We start from the raw sequence: 18,540 nt of genomic DNA on the forward strand, positions 1-18,540 counted from the left end.
CAATGAACTGTTGTTAAGTCGAGGACTACCTGCATTTCCTGCAGAGCATCTCCAGTAAAAACTCTGATTTTTTTCCATGGAGGCAGCCAGGAAAACTGTGCCAAAACACATACACACACAAAAAAAAAACACGCTGGGAAGAACATTCTGATACGTCGCGGGGCAGATGGTGTCTCTCAACAGGTATTCTCACACACGGGCGCCGTTGGCCAAAAGAAAAATATTTATTGATTTTCCAACTTGCCCCATATGTGCGATTAGATAGGCTGGCATCTTCCCGTTATTCCCTTTTCACCCACAATAATCGTTATTTTCAGTTGTAACAGCTTTTGAGTAAGAGTAACAGAACAGCGTGAATTCCGCTTTAGGAGGGCGCTGGAAAAATAAAAAATGCACCAAACATCCACAAGGAGACGATCGAACTCTGCGTCACGTTCTCGCAACTCCAAACATATTCATTTCTAAAGCCCCCCACCCCCCCCACCCCGGTGCAAAGTTTTCCGGCCTTCTCCCCCCTTGCTCAAAGTAATTTCCGTCCCAAAGAAAATCCACAAACATGAATCCTTGACAACCGTTTTCTCGGTAAGACACCCCTTTAGTGTTTTGATAAATTAGCCGGCACTTCATTCGAGGCCGATCTCTGTGCCCCGGCAAAGAAATAAATTTATCATGTCTCTTTCCACAGTGGAATATGTGTGGGAGAGGGGGCGCAGAGGTGGTATTCATCTGGTTCGGAGCGGTTCGCCCGAACCAGTAACGGAAATCGCCGGCTCTATGCCATCCTATTGAGGCAGGTTTTTGAGGCTGCAAACGCACGCACTCACATTTGCGTACCAGTAGGGAAAGTAAGTAAATACCATTCTTTGGGACTTCAAGCTTTCAGCCCCCTCTATGGATTTTCCTAAAGAGAGATTCATTCCCCTCCGGAGAGCAATCGGACAAATTTAACCCTTTCCCACAGCGGGACGCTTAAGGTGACACCCGATGTGCTAGCTGAATTTTGAGGGCTGATCAGCGAGGAAGGTTGCGAACGTGTCAAAACCCAGAAAGGCTCTTTAGTCTAGAAAGCAGCAAATTTAAGGCAACTGCAGTCCATCTCCATTGAGCTGGGAGAGATTTCTGTGCTTTTAAGGAAGGTATCTGCGGCTTTCCCCACCTTTTTGTGCAAAAAAATATAACCCATGCCGGATCACTTGAGATTATTCAATCCTTGAATGTTAATTTTTAAATCTCGGTTCCCACCACCCTCCTGTAAAAACCCCTAACCACAGTTACTGCTGTTAGGCCCTCTGACTATTGCTATAGTGACAAAGTAGTAGTTACAAGGAAGAAACTCCCCTTTGCTTTAAAAATTAGGGGGAAAGGAAATTTTCTTAAAGGCCCATGAAGACAGATGGGAGTAACAATCAAAAATTGACAGCTAGGGTGATGAGGGGCCAGTCTGAATCATTAAAAAAAATGAATATGTGGCTCAAGAAACAGAATGCCAGGCGGTGCCCCAATACCAGACTATCTCTCTGACCCCAAATAGTGCCAGCCCATCTCTATATTTTCCAACAAACCCAGAAGGAGACGAAGCGTCACTTGATCCAGAAAGCAAATTCAAGGCGAAATCTTTCGAAGATTAAAGCAGGCCAAAAGGACACCCCCCCCCCCCAAGTTCTAAATTAAATCCTTGAACGCGTTAGAATGAAGTAGCAATAGCCGGAGAGAGTCCACCTCGCCCCACCGGGCAAGTACAAAAATGCACCTAGCAATGCATTAAACAATCCTTTTTAACTGTGGGGGTCCCCAATCCCCACTTAAGTCTCTTGCCCCACACCAAGCCCCTGAATGGGGGTCTGTTTCTCTTCTTGTGGGCTGGCCTTTAAAAGGAAAAGAAAAAAAAGAAAAATGAAAGGCAGTCGAACGACAGAAAGCTAAGCGGCCCTTTCGTAAGAAAAATCTCGGCGGGATGCAGAGATTACTCCGGCCGAAAGTAAAAACGAAGAATGGATGGATGGATGGAAAGTCGGGTGGGCATCCCCACAATGAAAGGAAAGAGATTTTTTGGGGGGGGGGGGCAACTGGGGATGGGTGCTGGAGATGCCAACAGGCCCATCTGGCACCCTGGAGGGGGGGCACCAGCCCTCGGGGTTGGGGGAAATGGGACGTGAGGAGAGCGTCCCACTAGGCTTCATCCTCCCTTTTCTATGTCAGTGCTGAGACGCTGACACCGAGATTCATTTCTCGAAGTGATCCAGAGGGTAATGTTCTCCGTATTGTTTCAGATGGCGCTCCAAGGAAGTCTGCTGTTTGGCGATGTGCCAGGGCATCTCACTGTAGACATCCGAGAAGAGGAGCTGAACTTTGGGCTTCAGCTTCCGCTCAGCCTCCTCGAGGGCCTCCATCACCTGGAGATAGACGGGTGGAGGGAACGTGACAATGAAGCAAAATCACAGAGTTGGAAGGGATCTTTCAGATCTTCTAGTCCTCTTCTAGGTTGAGAAACAATGCTGGCTGGGGAATTCTGGGAGTTGAAGTCCACCCATCTTAAAGTGACCAAGGTTGGAAAACTTCCCTTAGAGTAGACCTGGGCATTATAGGTGCTTGGAAAAAGCACCTTTGGGACAACCTGTGACCTGGATGACAGAGAATCTCTACAGCAGGGGTGTCAAACACAAGGCCTGTGAGTCGGATCCAGCCTGCAATGTGGTCGGATCCGGGCCGCGGGGCCGTCGTGGAAAATGTAAGGGGTCGGCCAGCGTCGCTTCAACCCGATCTACCCAGAGGTGGGACATGAATTAACAAACGGTTCGCCCAGCACAGAAAATGTGAGCACCCACACAGGCGTTTTGCGCTCTCTTGCGGCTTGCATGCATGCGCATAGCTTAAAAATGCGGCTAAATAGGATGACATAGTGCCAGAGAGGGGGGATGCCCCCCCCCCGCAGGTTGCAACTACCGGTTTGCCTGAACTGGTCCAAACCGGCAGCAGCCCACCACTGGATCTACCCAATGTGAAGAGGAAACATCAGGCCAGCCTGGCTTCGGCCCCGCCTACCCAGAGGAAACATGCCAGCAGTTTGGGGAGTGGTGTCAAGCTGGCCACACCCACCCAGTCGGCCACGCCCCTCCCCCACCCCAGGTCAACCACAGCCCTGATGAAATTGAGCTTGACACCCTTGATCTATAGAATTTTGGATAACTGTTTTGCTACATTCTGCCTCTCCCTGCCCCCATTATTAGCAATTCAATTTATTTGTGCTGCAGGCCGGTCCCCCACCCAAAAGGGGGGATTCAGAGTAGAGAAATTTCTGTAATTCTATTCATTTTTCTACAATTCAGCTGAAGTAACCTTCCTTTTTTTGGGAGGAGGGGGTTATTCCCAGGGGATGCCTCTTGAAAAAGGATCTTTGGGACAACTCTTTACGGGACCGCCTGCTACCACCAATAGCCTCCCACCGACCAGTACGCTCCCATAGAGAGGGGCTCCTCCGGGTGTCGTCGGCCAAACAATGTCGACTGGTGGCCCCCAGGGGGAGAGCCTTCTCTGTGGGGGCACCTACGATCTGGAACGAGCTCCCCCCGGAGATACGGAGGATCCCGGATCTGCGCACCTTCCGTCGTGCGCTCAAGACTTTCTTATTTCATCAAGCTGGCCTGACCTAAGTCTTTCCCCTTTTTAAATGGAAATTTTAAATTTGTTTTTAAATTATTGGGGTTTTAAATTTGTTCAGCCAAATTATTTAATTCGTTTTAGTTTATTTTAAATTTTGTATCTACATGTTTTATTCTATGGCTGTTCACCGCCCTGAGTCCTTCGGGAGTAGGGCGGTATACAAATTCAATTAAAAAAAAAAACTGGATGGACTGAGAATTATCTGGGACTTTGGGGGAATTAATTGCCCGCCCTTGGCCCTACCGGTACCCAGGCGGGACGGGAGGGAGGACGTTCGGCTCAGCCACTGACCCGTTTGCGCGATTTCTTCCGCCAGCTCTTCTCCTGCTCCTCGTCCCACCAATTCCGGTTCGCCATGTAGTGGCGGAGTCGCGAGATGGGATGGTCTTGCTTGTCCCAATAATTGACTTCGTCCACCGAGCGGTAGGCTGAGCTGTCGTCGCTTGTGCTGTGGTGCCCGATCCTGGGAGAACAAACCAGGGGAGGCGGTGGGGGCAAAGAAGATTTTGGCTGGACCCCTCCCCACCTCCCTCCACCCCCTTGGACTGACCTCCATTCCAGCTTTCGCCTCCCAACCTACCTGTAGGTCATGGCCTCGATGAGGAACGGCTGGTTTTCGGCAATGGCTCGGCGTCGGGCCTCCTTGGTGGCGTTATACACGGCAAAGACGTCGTTGCCATCCACTCGGATAGACTGGATGCCGTAACCGGGACCCCGGGCGGCTGGGGGGGTTTCAAGAAGAGCTATCACCACACTGGGACTCTTGTCTTTTCCAGACCCCTCCTGCTAATTTTTGTTTAATTTACATTTTTAAATTTAAACTTAAAATCTAGATCCAGGAAGGTTTCCGGATTCACGATTCAGCCGGTTTGGCTGAAGTGGTTTCTAAAACAAGAATTCAGGTAGTCCTCCACTTACGACCGTTTTTCGGCACTGAAAAAAGGGAGTTATGATCCTGTTTCACACTTACGACCGTTGCAGCATCCCCACAGCCATAGAGAGGGCTACTTCTAACTTCCTTAGGATTAACGGGCACAACTTAAAACACGGATAGAAGTCCTCAACTTACGACCAGAATTAAGACCAAGAATTTGCGTTGCTAAGCAAGACGATTGTTAGATCATCGGCGCCCAATTTTACCATCATTGTTGCCACGGTCACTGAGCCAATTCACTTAACAACGGCAGCAACTCGTGCAGTCGTTAAGCCAATTTGGCTTCCCCGGTTCGAAGCCGGCTGCGAATGGCGATCACATGATCTCCGGATGCTGTATAACCGTCGTAAATACATGCCGGTTTGCCAAGCACCTAAATTTGGATCACATCACATGCTGCGATGGTTATAAGTGCGAGTCCCAAGTCACTTTCTTTCAATGGCATTGTAACTTCCAACGGTCGCTGAATGAACTGTTGTAAGTTGAGGACGACCTGTAACATCATGAGGATTGTGTGTACGTACAGGTCGTCCTCGACTTACAACAGTTCATTTAGTGACCTGTTTGAAGTTAACAACGGCACCAGAAAAAGGGGCCTAGGACCATTTTTCGCATTTATGATCCTTGTAGCATTCCCCGCAGTCATGCGATTTACCATGCATTCGAATGATTGACAACTGACTCACATTTATGATGGGGGCAGCGTCCCCGGGGGGCTCACGCGATCCCCTTTTGTGACCTTCTGAATACCCCCACTGAATACCGAACCGGCTGAATACTCCCACTGGCGACCTTCTGACAAGCCACGTCAGCGGGGGAAGTTTAAGAACTGCAGGGGATCCACTTAACAAACGAGGCGAGGCGTAAAATGGGGCAAAACTCAACCAAACCGCCGTCTCACTTAATGACATAAATTTCGGGCCCAACGCTGGTCGTAAGTCGGGGACCAAGCAAGCCGCCTCACCGATTCCGTCGCCCCGGTATTGTTCGGATGTCGGAGTGGAGATGGCGTAGCCGTTGTTCCGGCAGAAAAATATCACCGGGCACTCGAGGGTGGCGGCAAAATTGAAGCCCGCGTGGGCATCCCCCTCGCTGGACGTTCCTTCGCCGAAGTAGCAGATGACGACGCGGTTTGTGTTCGTCCGCTTGAAGGCGTAGGCGGCCCCCACCGCTAGAAAGGGAAGGAGAGTTAATTTTGGGGCGGGGGGGTTTCCTCAAATATAAGAGCTTGCTTTGACTTGGGTTGCTCCGTTTGGGGGGGGAGCTGGGATGTCTGCCGGGCAATGGTGGGATTCAAATAATTTAACAACCGGTTCTCTGCCCTAATGACCGGCTGGGTGGGCGTGGCCATGGTGGGCGTGGCCAGGGCCCAGCACTCGGCCTCCTGCAGCCTGTGGGGAGCAAAAACGGGCCATGGGAGTGCGCCGTACCTCCCGCACCCCGTTTTGGGCCTAGTAGGCCTCCCTACACTTACCTGGGAGCCAAAACGGGGCGTGTGGGGACTCCTGGAAGGGGAGGGGAGGGGAGGGGCGTGGCCAGTCAGCAATTTAACAACCGGATCGCATGAAGCGGGCCGAACCGGCTGAATCCTACCACTGCTGCCGGGGTCTTGAGAAGAAGCTGGCCTCTGACGGTGGCTCACCTTGTGGGATCTGGGTGGCCAGCGGGGAGGAGATGGTGACAAAGTTTAAATCTTTGCAGCCGTAATGCACCGGCATCTGGCGGCCTTTCCCGGGGTCGCTGGTGTTGCCGTAGCATTGGGCCATAAACATATCCAGAGGGTACCCCCTGTGCATCAGGACGCCTGGGAGAAAGGAAGAGAGACCAGGTTAGAGGCTTCGGGTGGCTTCTGGCACTAGGTTGGCATTGGCACTGTGCCAGGTGTTGTGGTCAACTTGTTTGTGGAGGGGGAGGGAGGGGAAGTAATCAAAAGAATAAAAGATATATATGAGAGAAAAATCACAAAATAATAGTAATAAGCTGAGATTTCTTTCTTCTTCCCTCCCTCTTCCCTTTTTCCCTTCCCTTCCTTCCTTTTCCTTTCTCCCTTCCTCTTTCTTTTCTATCTCTTTTTTTCCTTCCTTCCCTCTCTTCCTCCCTCCCTCCCTCTCTTTCTTTCTTTCTCTTTCTCTTTCCTTCTTCTTTTTCTTTTTTCTTTCTATTGTTTTCCTTCCTTCCTTCCTTCCTTCCTTCCTTCCTTCCTTCCTTCCCTCCCTCCCTCCTTTCTTTCTTTCTTTCTTTCTTTCTCTTTCCTCTTTCTTTCCTTCTCTCTCTCTTTCCCTTCCTTCCTTTTTCTTTCTTTTTCTTTTCCTTTTTTCTTTCTTTCTTTCTCTTTCTTTCTTTCCTTCTCTCTCTTTCCCTTCCTTCCTTTTTCTCTTTTTCTTTTTTCTTTCTTTTTCTTTTTCTCTTTCCTTCCTTTTTCGTCCTTCTTCTTTCTTTCTTCTTTCTTTCTTTCTTTCTCTTTCTTTTTCTTTCTCTTTTTCCTTTCCCTTTTCTTTCTCCCCCCCCCAATTGCTACTAGCTTTGAGTAGCATACATACACATTTACTGCAATTCCTCTTATTAGAAACCCCCCCAAAAAACCCCTCTACAGCCTGTCCAAAACAACTAGCTGCCCGATTAATGCCTCTCCCTTTTCAACTGCCTGTAATTCACCAACTTCTGCTGTTGGCGCTTCCTTAAAGAGGGGATACATTTCCCCCTAAACGAAGCTGCTGGATTCCGGGAAACAGAGATCTCGGTTCAGAAGGTGCCAATCGGAAGCCACGCTGCGTTTGATCTCTCTACGTTCCTGGTACCTCCTCAGTTCAAAACAAGCCAGGTTGGTCAATGACAGATATGAAGTCCTCTGACATTGACTCACGCCAACAAGCCTTTATCCTGGGTTCAAGAGGCTATCATGGAAAACGCGGCTGCTTTAAAGAGGTGCCAGCTGGTAACTACATGCACCCTTCCATGCCTCCTTCCAAAACACCTTCTAGGTTTCGGATCCATGCGTTGCGTATCTCTAGGCTCAAGATACTAACAACGTAAGGGGGAAGGAAGGTCAAGGTTGGGCAGTTCGGTCTAGTGCAGTGTTTCTCAACCTTGGTAGCTTGAAGATGGGTGGACTTCAACTCCCAGAAGCCCCCAGCCAGCAGCGCTGGCTGGGGGATTCTGGGAGTTGAAGTCCACCCATCTTCAAGCTTCCAAGGTTGAGAAACACTGGCCTAGTGGTTAAGGAAACGCTTATAAACGAGGAGATGTGAGTTCTAGTGCCACTTCAGCTATAAAAGCCGGCTAGGTGACTTTGAGCCAATCACCAGGAGAGGGTGAGTTCTAGTCCTGCCTTAAGCATGAAAACTGGCTGAGTAACTTTGGGCCAATCACCAGGAGACGGTGAATTCTAGTCCCACCTTAGCCATGAAAGCCAGCTGGGTGACTTTGGGCCAATCACCAGGAGAGGGTGAGTTCTAGTTCCACCTTAGGTATGAAAGTTAACTGGGTGACTTTGGGCCAATCACCAGGAGAGGGTGAGTTCTAGTCCCACCTTAGCCATGAAAGCCAGCTGGGTGACTTTGGGCTAATCACCAGGAGAGGGTGAGTTCTAGTCCTGCCTTAAGCATGAAAACTGACTGAGTAACTTTGGGCCAATCACCAGGAGGGGGTGAGTTCTAGTCCCATTTTAGGCATGAAAGCCGGCTAGGTGACTTTGGGCCAATCACCAGGAGAGGGTGAGTTCTAGTCCCACCTTAGCCATGAAAGCCAGCTGGGTGACTTTGGGCCAATCACCAGGAGAGGGTGAGTTCTAGTCCTGCCTTAAGCATGAAAACTGGCTGAGTAACTTTGGGCCAATCACCAGGAGACGGTGAATTCTAGTCCCACCTTAGCCATGAAAGCCAGCTGGGTGACTTTGGGCCAATCACCAGGAGAGGGTGAGTTCTAGTTCCACCTTAGGTATGAAAGTTAACTGGGTGACTTTGGGCCAATCACCAGGAGAGGGTGAGTTCTAGTCCCACCTTAGCCATGAAAGCCAGCTGGGTGACTTTGGGCTAATCACCAGGAGAGGGTGAGTTCTAGTCCTGCCTTAAGCATGAAAACTGACTGAGTAACTTTGGGCCAATCACCAGGAGGGGGTGAGTTCTAGTCCCATTTTAGGCATGAAAGCCGGCTAGGTGACTTTGGGCCAATCACCAGGAGAGGGTGAGTTCTAGTCCCACCTTAGCCATGAAAGCCAGCTGGGTGACTTTGGGCCAATCACCAGGAGAGGGTGAGTTCTAGTTCCACCTTAGGTATGAAAGTTAACTGGGTGACTTTGGGCCAATCACCAGGAGAGGGTGAGTTCTAGTCCCACCTTAGCCATGAAAGCCAGCTGGGTGACTTTGGGCTACTCACCAGGAGAGGGTGAGTTCTAGTCCTGCCTTAAGCATGAAAACTGACTGAGTAACTTTGGGCCAATCACCAGGAGGGGGTGAGTTCTAGTCCCATTTTAGCCATGAAAGCCAGCTGGGTGACTTTGGGCCAATCACCAGGAGAGGGTGAGTTCTAGTTCCACCTTAGGTATGAAAGTTAACTGGGTGACTTTGGGCCAATCACCAGGAGACGGTGAGTTCTAGTCCCGCCTTAGTCATAAAAGAAAGCCTTTCAGCAAATCACTCTCTTTCATCCTGACCCACCTCACAAGGTTGTCATTGTGGGGAAAAATAGGAGGAGGAAGGTGTGTTGGAGACGTTCGCTGCCTTATTTGTCAAAATAATAAAGGCGGGAGACAAACCAACCAGGCAGAATAAAGAAAAAAAGGTGGAAATACGCAGGCCACACCAAGCTCATAAAACCAAGATTCTAGTCCTCTGCTGTGAAATGCTGCCCCCTGGTGGCTGCTTAGCTAAGGGCGAAGAAGAAGAAGAAGAAGAAAAAAAAAACGCCTTGCAAAGGACCACCTGCTTCTCGATACTGTCCGAAGACCAGGTCAGCGTCATCCAGAGCTGCGATGCTGCCCACGTGCGTCCCTTCTTCCCCGTAGTTGGTCATATAAAAGGAAATTCGGCCCTGGGAATAAAAAAAAAAGAGGGCGGGGCTGTGAATGCTGGCCAGGGCTTCAGATCCGAAGCCTAAAAGATGCTAATAAAGGAGAATATTGGGAGCTCAGGGGCGCCATGAATGAAAGGGACCTTGGTGCTCTCTGAGATTCACTGTTTTCTTCCAGACGTTTCATTACCAAACTAGGTAACATTATCAGTGCTATAATGGAGTGGTGTTTGTGGAGAGGAGGAGGAGAGGGAGGAGAGGGAGGAGGAGCAGGAGGAGGAAGAGAGGGGGAGGGGGAGGAACAAGAGGAGAAGGACTATGGGGTCCTTGGTGCCCTCTGAGCTTGTTTTCTTCCAGACATTTCATTACCAAACTAGGTAACATCATCAGTGCTACAAGAGGGTGGTGTCTGTGGAGAGGAGGAGGAGGAAGAGGAGGAGGAGGACGACGACTGTGGGATCCTTGCTACTCTCTGACCTTGCTTGTTTTCTTCCAGACGTTTCATTACCAAACCAGGTAACGTTATCAGTGCTAATAAGGAGTGCAGTTTGCTGTCAGTTTGTATTTTGGCACCCAGACCCCATGCCAGGTAAGGCTTTCTAGGTCACCTTTCGGACCTCAAAATTCTTAATTTTAAATCCCACGGACCACCAATATGCATTTTTTAAAAAGATAAATAGTATTTAGTACAATATAAAAAAATGCAAATAATTTTTCTGCGGGACCGCCAACCCCTTGTCTTGGTCCTGGATGCAAACTGTCACCCCAATGGTGTTTTTATTTTATTTTATTTTATTTTATTTAAATTTGTAGACCGCCCTTCTCCTAGTGGACTCAGGGAGGTGCACAGCCAAGTAAAAAACATCCAATACAAAATTTAAAAATATAAAAGAATTATACCCTTTGGCCAAAAATTTAAGAACCTTACGACTAAAACCCATTAAAAATTAACAATTAAAAATCTAATATCTCAAAAACGGGGGGGGGGGAGGTGTTGCCATGCGGGGCCATCCAAAGCTCCCCGGCCCTGGCCCCTCCCTCCCTCCCTCCCTCCCTGCCATCCTCCCACCTGTCTCTGGGACTCGTACAGGATGCGATCCATGGTATTGAGTAGCGTCATGCTCTTGTATAACTTCAGCACTTCCTCCTGGGAAATCTGCAGAGGGAGGAAAGACGGGGTGAAAAGTGAAAGGCCGGCTATTTGGGGGGGGAGGGAGCAGGTAAGAGGGAGGTGGAAGCCTAAAAAAGGGGTCTCCAACCTGGGCAACTTTAAGACTGGTGGACTTCAACTCCCAGAATTCCTCAGCCAGCATGTGGAAGTCCACAAGTCTTCAAAGTTACAACTTTGGAGACCCCTGCTCTAAATCAGGGGTCTCCAACCTTGGCCACTTTAAGACTTGTGGCTGGCTGAGGAATTCTGGGAGTTGAAGGCCTCAAGTCTTAAAGTGGCCAAGGTTGACTGAGGAATTCTGGGAGTTGAAGGCCTCAAGTCTTAAAGTTGCCAAGGTTGGCTGAGGAATTCTGGGAGTTGAAGGCCTCAAGTCTTAAAGTGGCCAAGGTTGGCTGAGGAATTCTGGGAGTTGAAGGCCTCAAGTCTTAAAGCGGACAAGGTTGGCTGAGGAATTCTGGGAGTTGAAGGCCACAAGACTTAAAGTTGCCAAGGTTGGCTGAGGAATTCTGGGAGTTGAAGGCCTCAAGTCAAAGTTGCCAAGGTTGGCTGAGGAATTCTGGGAGTTGAAGGCCACAAGACTTAAAGTTGCCAAGGTTGGCTGAGGAATTCTGGGAGTTGAAGGCCTCAAGTCTTAAAACGGCCAAGGTTGGCTGAGGAATTCTGGGAGTTGAAGGCCTCAAGTCTTAAAGTGGCCAAGGTTGGCTGAGGAATTCTGGGAGTTGAAGGCCTCAAGTCTTATAGTGGCCAAGGTTGACTGAGGAATTCTGGGAGTTGAAGGCCTCAAGTCTTATAGTGGCCAAGGTTGACTGAGGAATTCTGGGAGTTGAAGTCCACAAGTCTTAAAGTGGACAAGGTTGACTGAGGAATTCTGGGAGTTGAAGTCCACAAGTCTTAAAGTGGACAAGGTTGACTGAGGAATTCTGGGAGTTGAAGTCCACAAGTCTTAAAGTGGACAAGGTTGACTGAGGAATTCTGAGAGTTGAAGTCCACAAGTCTTAAAGTGGACAAGGTTGACTGAGGAATTCTGGGAGATGAAGTCCACAAGTCTTAAAGTGGCCAAGGTTGGCTGAGGAATTCTGGGAGTTGAAGTCCACAAGTCTTAAAGTGGCCAAGGTTGACTGAGGAATTCTGGGAGTTGAAGGCCTCAAGTCTTAAAGTGGGCAAGGTTGACTGAGGAATTCTGGGAGTTGAAGGCCTCAAGTCTTAAAGTGGCCAAGGTTGACTGAGGAATTCTGGGAGTTGAAGGCCTCAAGTCTTAAAGTGGCCAAGGTTGACTGAGGAATTCTGGGAGTTGAAGGCCTCAAGTCTTAAAGTGGGCAAGGTAGGCTGAGGAATTCTGGGAGTTGAAGGCCTCAAGTCTTAAAGTGGCCAAGGTTGACTGAGGAATTCTGGGAGTTGAAGGCCTCAAGTCTTAAAGTGGCCAAGGTTGACTGAGGAATTCTGGGAGTTGAAGGCCTCAAGTCTTAAAGTGGCCAAGGTTGACTGAGGAATTCTGGGAGTTGAAGGCCTCAAGTCTTAAAGTGGGCAAGGTTGGCTGAGGAATTCTGGGAGTTGAAGGCCTCAAGTCTTAAACTGGCCAAGGTTGACTGAGGAATTCTGGGAGTTGAAGGCCTCAAGTCTTAAAGTTGCCAAGGTTGGCTGAGGAATTCTGGGAGTTGAAGGCCACAAGTCTTAAAGTGGCCCAGGTTGGGGACCCCTGAGGCCTAGATCTCACCTGGGGATCCTCACTGGGGTTGACAATCTGCCCCTGCCGGTCCATGACCCGGTAGATGGGGATCCCCGAAATGACGTTGGGTTGGATGAATTCCAGCTTGTCGATAAACACGGCCGAGGCTCCCGGGAACTGGGGCTTCTCCTCCAGGGAGGTGAATTCCTGTTGCCGAAGACCCCCCTGGGGAAAGAGCAGAAATAGGTGTGCATGAAGGGGTGAGCAGAGCTGCCCCCCAACTGGCTCAGGAGGGCGACCCACCGATCAGATTTAGAGGGAGTCCTCGACCTTACGACCGCTCGCTTTGTGGCTGCCTGGGGAATTCTGGGAGTTGCAAGTACCACGCATCTTCAAGGTGCCAAAGCTGAGAGACGCAGCTTTGGGCTGTGACAGAATGAAAGAAGCTAGCTTTCATTTTATTTTTTTTATTCTAACCAGTTCAGTAGAGATTCTTTGAAGTTCAACAGCTGGTGATGGCACGGTATCCTATCCAAACCTTAACCAGGTCAGTCTATGCTTGGATTTTTTAAAAAGATTAATCAGGATTAGATAGGAGATAGATAGAAAAGGGAGGGAGGGAAGGAGGAAGCAAAAAAGGAAGGAAGGAAGGAAGGAAGGAGGGAGGGAGGGAGGGAGGGAAGGAAGGAAGGAAGGAAGGAAGGAAGGAAGGAAGGAAGGAAGGAAGGAAGGAAGGAAAAAAGCAAAATGGGTAGAAAGGAAGGAAGGAGGGAGAAAAAGCAAGCAAGCAAGAGAAAGAAAGAGAAAGAAAGAGAAAGAAAGAAAGAAAGAAAGAAAGAAAGAAAGAAAGAAAGAAAGAAAGAAAGAATAGCTCTTTATCCCAGAGCTATAATTGCACTCAACAATGAACTAAAGGGCCACCATCAGTGAGCTGTTGGACAGCATTACTTGGTCTGTTGTGTGGATATTTGGGTGGTTTAGGGGCGGGGAATTTGTGGTGGGTGGAAGTGTGTTTGGGGATTGTTATGTGTGTTGGACCTGGTCTTTGGGTGTTAAATGAATTTTGTTGTATGGGTATACTGTGTATACATGTACGATGACAATAAAATTATTATTATTATTATTATTATTATTATTATTATTATTATTATTATTATTATTATGAAAGAAAGAAAGAAAGAAAAAAGAAAGAAAGAAAAAAGAAAGAAAGAAAAAGAAGAAGGAAGGAAGAAAAGAAGGAAAGAAAGAAAGGAGGGAGGGAGGAAAGGAGGGAGGGAGGGAGAAAAAGAGAAAAGAAGGAAAGGATAGGAAGAGAAAAAGAAAGAAAGAAAAAGAAAGAAGGAAGGAAGGAAAGAAAGAAAGAAAGAAAGAAAGAAGGAAGGAAGGAAGGAAGGAAAGAAAGAAAGAAAGAAAGAAAGAAAGAAAGAAAGAAAGAAAGAAAGAAAGAAAGAGAAAAAGAGAAAGATTGATCCTTTATACTGGAAAGACAGCCTCTATGAGAATAATTCCACAAGAAAGAAAGAAAGAAAGAAAGAAAGAAAGAAAGAAAGAAAGAAAGAGAAAAAGAGAAAGATTGATCCTTTTTACTGGAAAGACAGCCTCTATGAGAATAATTCCACAAGAAAGAAAGAAAGAAAGAAAGAAAGAAAGAAAGAAAGAAAGAAAGAAAGAAAGAAAGAAAGAAAGAGAAAAAGAGAAAGATTGATCCTTTTTACTGGAAAGACAGCCTCTATGAGAATAATTCCGCAACCTTATAAACTAGATGAACAGGTCTGCTATTGTTTCAGCCTGCTCCAAATTCTCTCCCAAGGCCGTCCAAACTGAAAACTCTCCCAGTTTTTCCAGATGAAGAGTTTCGCTTGCAGGAGGGCAGAATCTTGAATTCACAAACCAAAACATCTTTGTGGGCATAAAAATGCCCACAAAGGGGAAACCCTCTCTCTCCATTCCCACCAGGAAAAGCTGGATTGCCGTCCGGTAAATAAGCTTGATGCCGATCGTGGGTGCCCGGGTAGCGCCAGGGAGAAGCCTGACCTGCCTCCAACACGCCCCTTGAAACGGACCAATCATCGCAGGAGGCGCTCCCAAGGGCACCGTCTCCCCTCCTCCCTTCTGCCAAGAAACCCAAGGCTGGCCCACCGGCGGGTGACACCCCCTGCCTGCAATTGAAAATGCCTTTGTGGAAAGGACATTCTTTAAAAGCAAACTGGGCATTTTCTGCACAAGGCTTCCGCTAATTCCAGAGTTAAACTGATTTTTGCATTTTTGCATGGGAGGGGTGCGCTTGAGCCCGGGGCCAGTTGGCAGTGCTTTCTCAGAAGCCAATCCCACTGAATTTCAGTGGGGCTCACTCCCCCTGGAAGCCTGTCCACCATTGCAGGTTCTCACGTGCAAAGGGTAGGGTAGTTCATCCAAATATTCAGTGCAAAAAAACCGATGGGTTTTTGGTTTTTGCCTGTGGTTGCATGACTGCCAGCACATCGGAGGCCACATCGAATGCGCCAGAGATGGGACAAACAGCATCCCATTCAGATGTGGCCTAGTGACTAGGAGATGTGGTCTAAGGACCAACCTAGCGACTAGGTCTAGAAGATGGAGAGTTCTAGTCCTACCTTAAGCATGAAAGCCAACTGGGTGACTTTGGGCCAATCACCAGGAGACTGGAAGCCATCTGGATGACTTTGGGCCAATCACCAGGAGATTGGGAGTTCTAGTCCCACCTCAAGCATGGAAGCCAGCTGGGTGACTTTGGGCCAATCACCAGGAGACTGGAAGCCAGCTGGATGACTTTGGGCCAATCACCAGGAGACTGGGAGTTCTAGTCCCACCTCAAGCATGGAAGCCAGCTGGGTGACTTTCGGCCAATCATCAGGAGACTGGGAGTTCTAGTCCCACCTCAAGCATGGAAATCTGCTGCGTGACTTTGGGCCAATCACCAGGAGATTGGGAGTTCTAGTCCCACCTCAAGCATGGAAGCCAGCTGGGTGACTTTGGGCCAATCACCAGGAGACTGGAAGCCAGCTGGGTGACTTTCGGCCAATCCCCAGGAGACTGGGAGTTCTAGTCCCACCTCAAGCATGGAAGCCAGCTGGGTGACTTTCGGCCAATCATCAGGAGACTGGGAGTTCTAGTCCCACCTCAAGCATGGAAGCCAGCTGGGTGACTTTGGGCCAATCCCCAGGAGACTGGGAGTTCTAGTCCCACCTCAAGCATGGAAGCCAGCTGGATGACTTTGGGCCAATCCCCAGGAGACTGGGAGTTCTAGTCCTGCCCTAGGCAGAAAAGCCGGCTGTGTGATTTGGGTCCAGTAGTGCCTCTTTCTCAGCCCAACCCAACTCACAAGGTTGTAGAGAAAACAGCACGAGGAAGAAATACTAAATATGCTCACTGCCTTGAGTTATTTATAAATAAACGAAATCAATTGTGCTGCATGGATCTAGTAGAACAAGGGGCATTGCAATTCAACAGGCCTTCAGGGCAAAAGATAAGGAAAGGTTACATACACAATACATGTGTACATGGACACACACATACACACAAACACACAGAGCTACATGCATCTGATTTCAAACAAGCCTCCCTTCTCAATCACCACCTCAAGAATTGTGAGATTATTTATTTATCTTTGAGGTTGCATCCCCATCTACTTAACCCAATGTTTTTTTCAATAACCTAACTAGGGAATTCTGGGAGTTGAAGTCCATAAATCTTATAAAGTTGAGAAACTCTGGGTTAAAGTCTTGGACAAGGGAGCTGAAGAACTGGGAAATCTAGTTTCACGCCCAACTTTGCAGGTGTTCTCCACCAGATCGATGGCGGATGGCCCAATCTCTCTTATTTATGGAATTATTTGTTTGATTTCTGCAGTATAGCCGCCCACCTCAACAACTGACACTGGGCAGCGGCCAGTGGGGAAAAAACAACCTTTGCACATATGTGCAACACATCATTTGCACACATACGTGCAACACATTACACACAGAGGTGTTAAGGGTCCTCGGATCTCCAGCCCACACTCCTTTCCCTCTCTTTAAAGCAGGGCTCTCCAAACTTGGGGATTTGAAGACGTGGGGACTTCAACTCCCAGAATTCCCCAGCTGGCCAGCTGGGGAATTCTGGGAGTTGAAGTCCCCACGTCTTCAAGTTCCCAAGTTTGGACAGCTCTGTTTTAAAAGATGAGGGGGTCGGTCTTGCCAGATCTTTTTTTGGGGGGGAAAGGGTGTGTATATCTCATCTTGCAGAGATTCCGGCCCTCCCTTGACCACAAGGTGGTACCCTCCAAGGTTGCAGGACAAACAATACCCAATCTCCTCGGCTGGGGAGTGTGGGGACTGTAGTCCCTCTGCTCCAGGGGACAATGGGTCATCAGCCTTGTCTAATCGCTCCTCGGATCCCAAATTGGATCATTTCTCATTACGTCAGGTCATTTCCCCCCCCTCCTTCTGGGGGGTCTCGGTCAAGAACTTTGCAAAGACTTTTGGGGAACCCCAAATAACACCCCCCCTTCATCTGTTTAAGGGGAGCCCCCTCCCCAACATTCCTCCCTCCCATCTGGGGAAGCCCCACCCCCACCCCCATAACTCTCCCCCAATTCACTGGCCAGGGCAGTTCACTCACCACGACCACCGACCCAATGGCCACCTATGGAGACCCCCCCATCTCCCCCCACTTCTTGGAGCCCTTGACACCCCAAACACCCCCCCCTTGCAATTGCAGCCCCCCCCCAGGAAGCCCCCTCCCCTAGGAAGCCCCCCTCCCCAGACTCACCCCTCCTGCGCGCAGCCCCCGGACTCCGGCCGGGCCGGGGAGTCGAAGCCCCCGCAGGAAGCCCAGCCCGGCTCGACCCACCGCCGCCGCTGCCATCTTGCCGGAGAGGCGGAGAGCCAGCAAGCCGCGCCCGGGAACGGGCGGAGCGGAGTCGCCTCCTCCTTCTCTGTCCTGGGCAAAGCAGGGGCGCCTGGCAGCCTCCCCCGGAGCCCCTCTAGGGACGGTGGGGGCGATTGTGCCAGGCCCCTGGAGGGCGCCCGGTTGGGGGAGACTGCGGGAAGGGGTGTGGGGGGGGGGCTTTATGGGAGCCTTTATCCTTCAGGTGATGGGCGAGGAAGGTGGGCATGGACTCCCGTCACCCCCCCCCCCCGGGCCCCCTTCGCCCCTCTGCAAGTCTCCCACCAGCCTGCAAGAGAGAGAGAGAGAGAGAGGCCGATATATAAGGGGGAGATGAAGGATGGATGGATGGATGGAGAAATGGATATCTAGAAAGAGGGAGGGAGGGAGGGATAAAGGAGAGATTGATAGACGATAGAGATATAGACGATAGATATAGAGATCAGATAGAGATAGATTAGATAGATTGGATAGATCGATGATATGGGGATTAGATAGATATAGATAAGATAGATGGGTGGGTGGGTGGATAGATGATAGATATAGAGATTAGGTAGATAGATAGATGATAGATAGATAGATAGATAGATAGATAATAGGTAGATAAATGATAGATGATATAGAGATTAGATAGATAGATAGATGGATGGATGATAGGTAGATAAATGATAGAGATAGATAGATAGATAGATATAGACAGACAGATGATAAATAAATAAGGGAATGGAGAGAGAGAGAGATGGATGATAGGTAGATAAATGATAGATGATATAGAGATCAGATAGATAGATAGATAGATAGATAGATAGATAGATAGATATAGACAGACAGACAGATGATAAATAAATGGGGCCGTTGATCTCGCTTTGCGATTTGGCGAGATCCGGCCATGAATGGTGTGAATGCATTCTAAGGTTTAATGTTTTTTAATCTTTTAAATGTTTTTAGAATGGTTTTTTTTCTTAAATGTATTGTGAGCCGCCCTGAGTCTCTGGAGAGGGCAGCACATAAATTTAATAAATAAATAAATAAATAAATAAATAAATAAATAAATAAATAAATAAATAAATAAATAAATAAATAAATAAATGGATGGATGGATGGATGGATGGATGGATGGATGGATGGATGGATGGATGGATGGATAGATAGATAGATAGATAGATAGATGGATGATAAATAAGGGAATGGATAAAGATAGATAGATAAAGATAGATA

The 18,540-nt window shown here is 48.6% G+C and overlaps 1 protein-coding gene across 1 annotated transcript; it reads right to left on the reverse strand.

Moving 5' to 3' along the window:
- Positions 1-202: 202 nt before the first annotated feature.
- On the reverse strand, positions 203-17,301 carry BCKDHA (branched chain keto acid dehydrogenase E1 subunit alpha). The gene is made up of 9 exons (XM_070949441.1): positions 17,206-17,301; positions 12,487-12,663; positions 10,671-10,757; positions 9,514-9,622; positions 6,237-6,398; positions 5,559-5,765; positions 4,241-4,382; positions 3,952-4,123; positions 203-2,393 (listed from the first exon to the last, which is right to left on the reverse strand). The coding sequence occupies exons 1-9, from the start codon at positions 17,299-17,301 to the stop codon at positions 2,223-2,225; spliced, it is 1,323 nt and encodes a 440-aa protein (XP_070805542.1). The 3' UTR covers positions 203-2,222.
- Between the last annotated feature and the right edge of the window lie 1,239 nt (positions 17,302-18,540).

Source organism: Pituophis catenifer, unplaced genomic scaffold (genome assembly GCF_029215685.1).
Source record: "Pituophis catenifer annectens isolate HBS135680 unplaced genomic scaffold, rPitCat1.0.hap2 SCAF_9, whole genome shotgun sequence".
Classification (NCBI taxonomy): Eukaryota; Metazoa; Chordata; class Lepidosauria; order Squamata; family Colubridae; genus Pituophis; species Pituophis catenifer.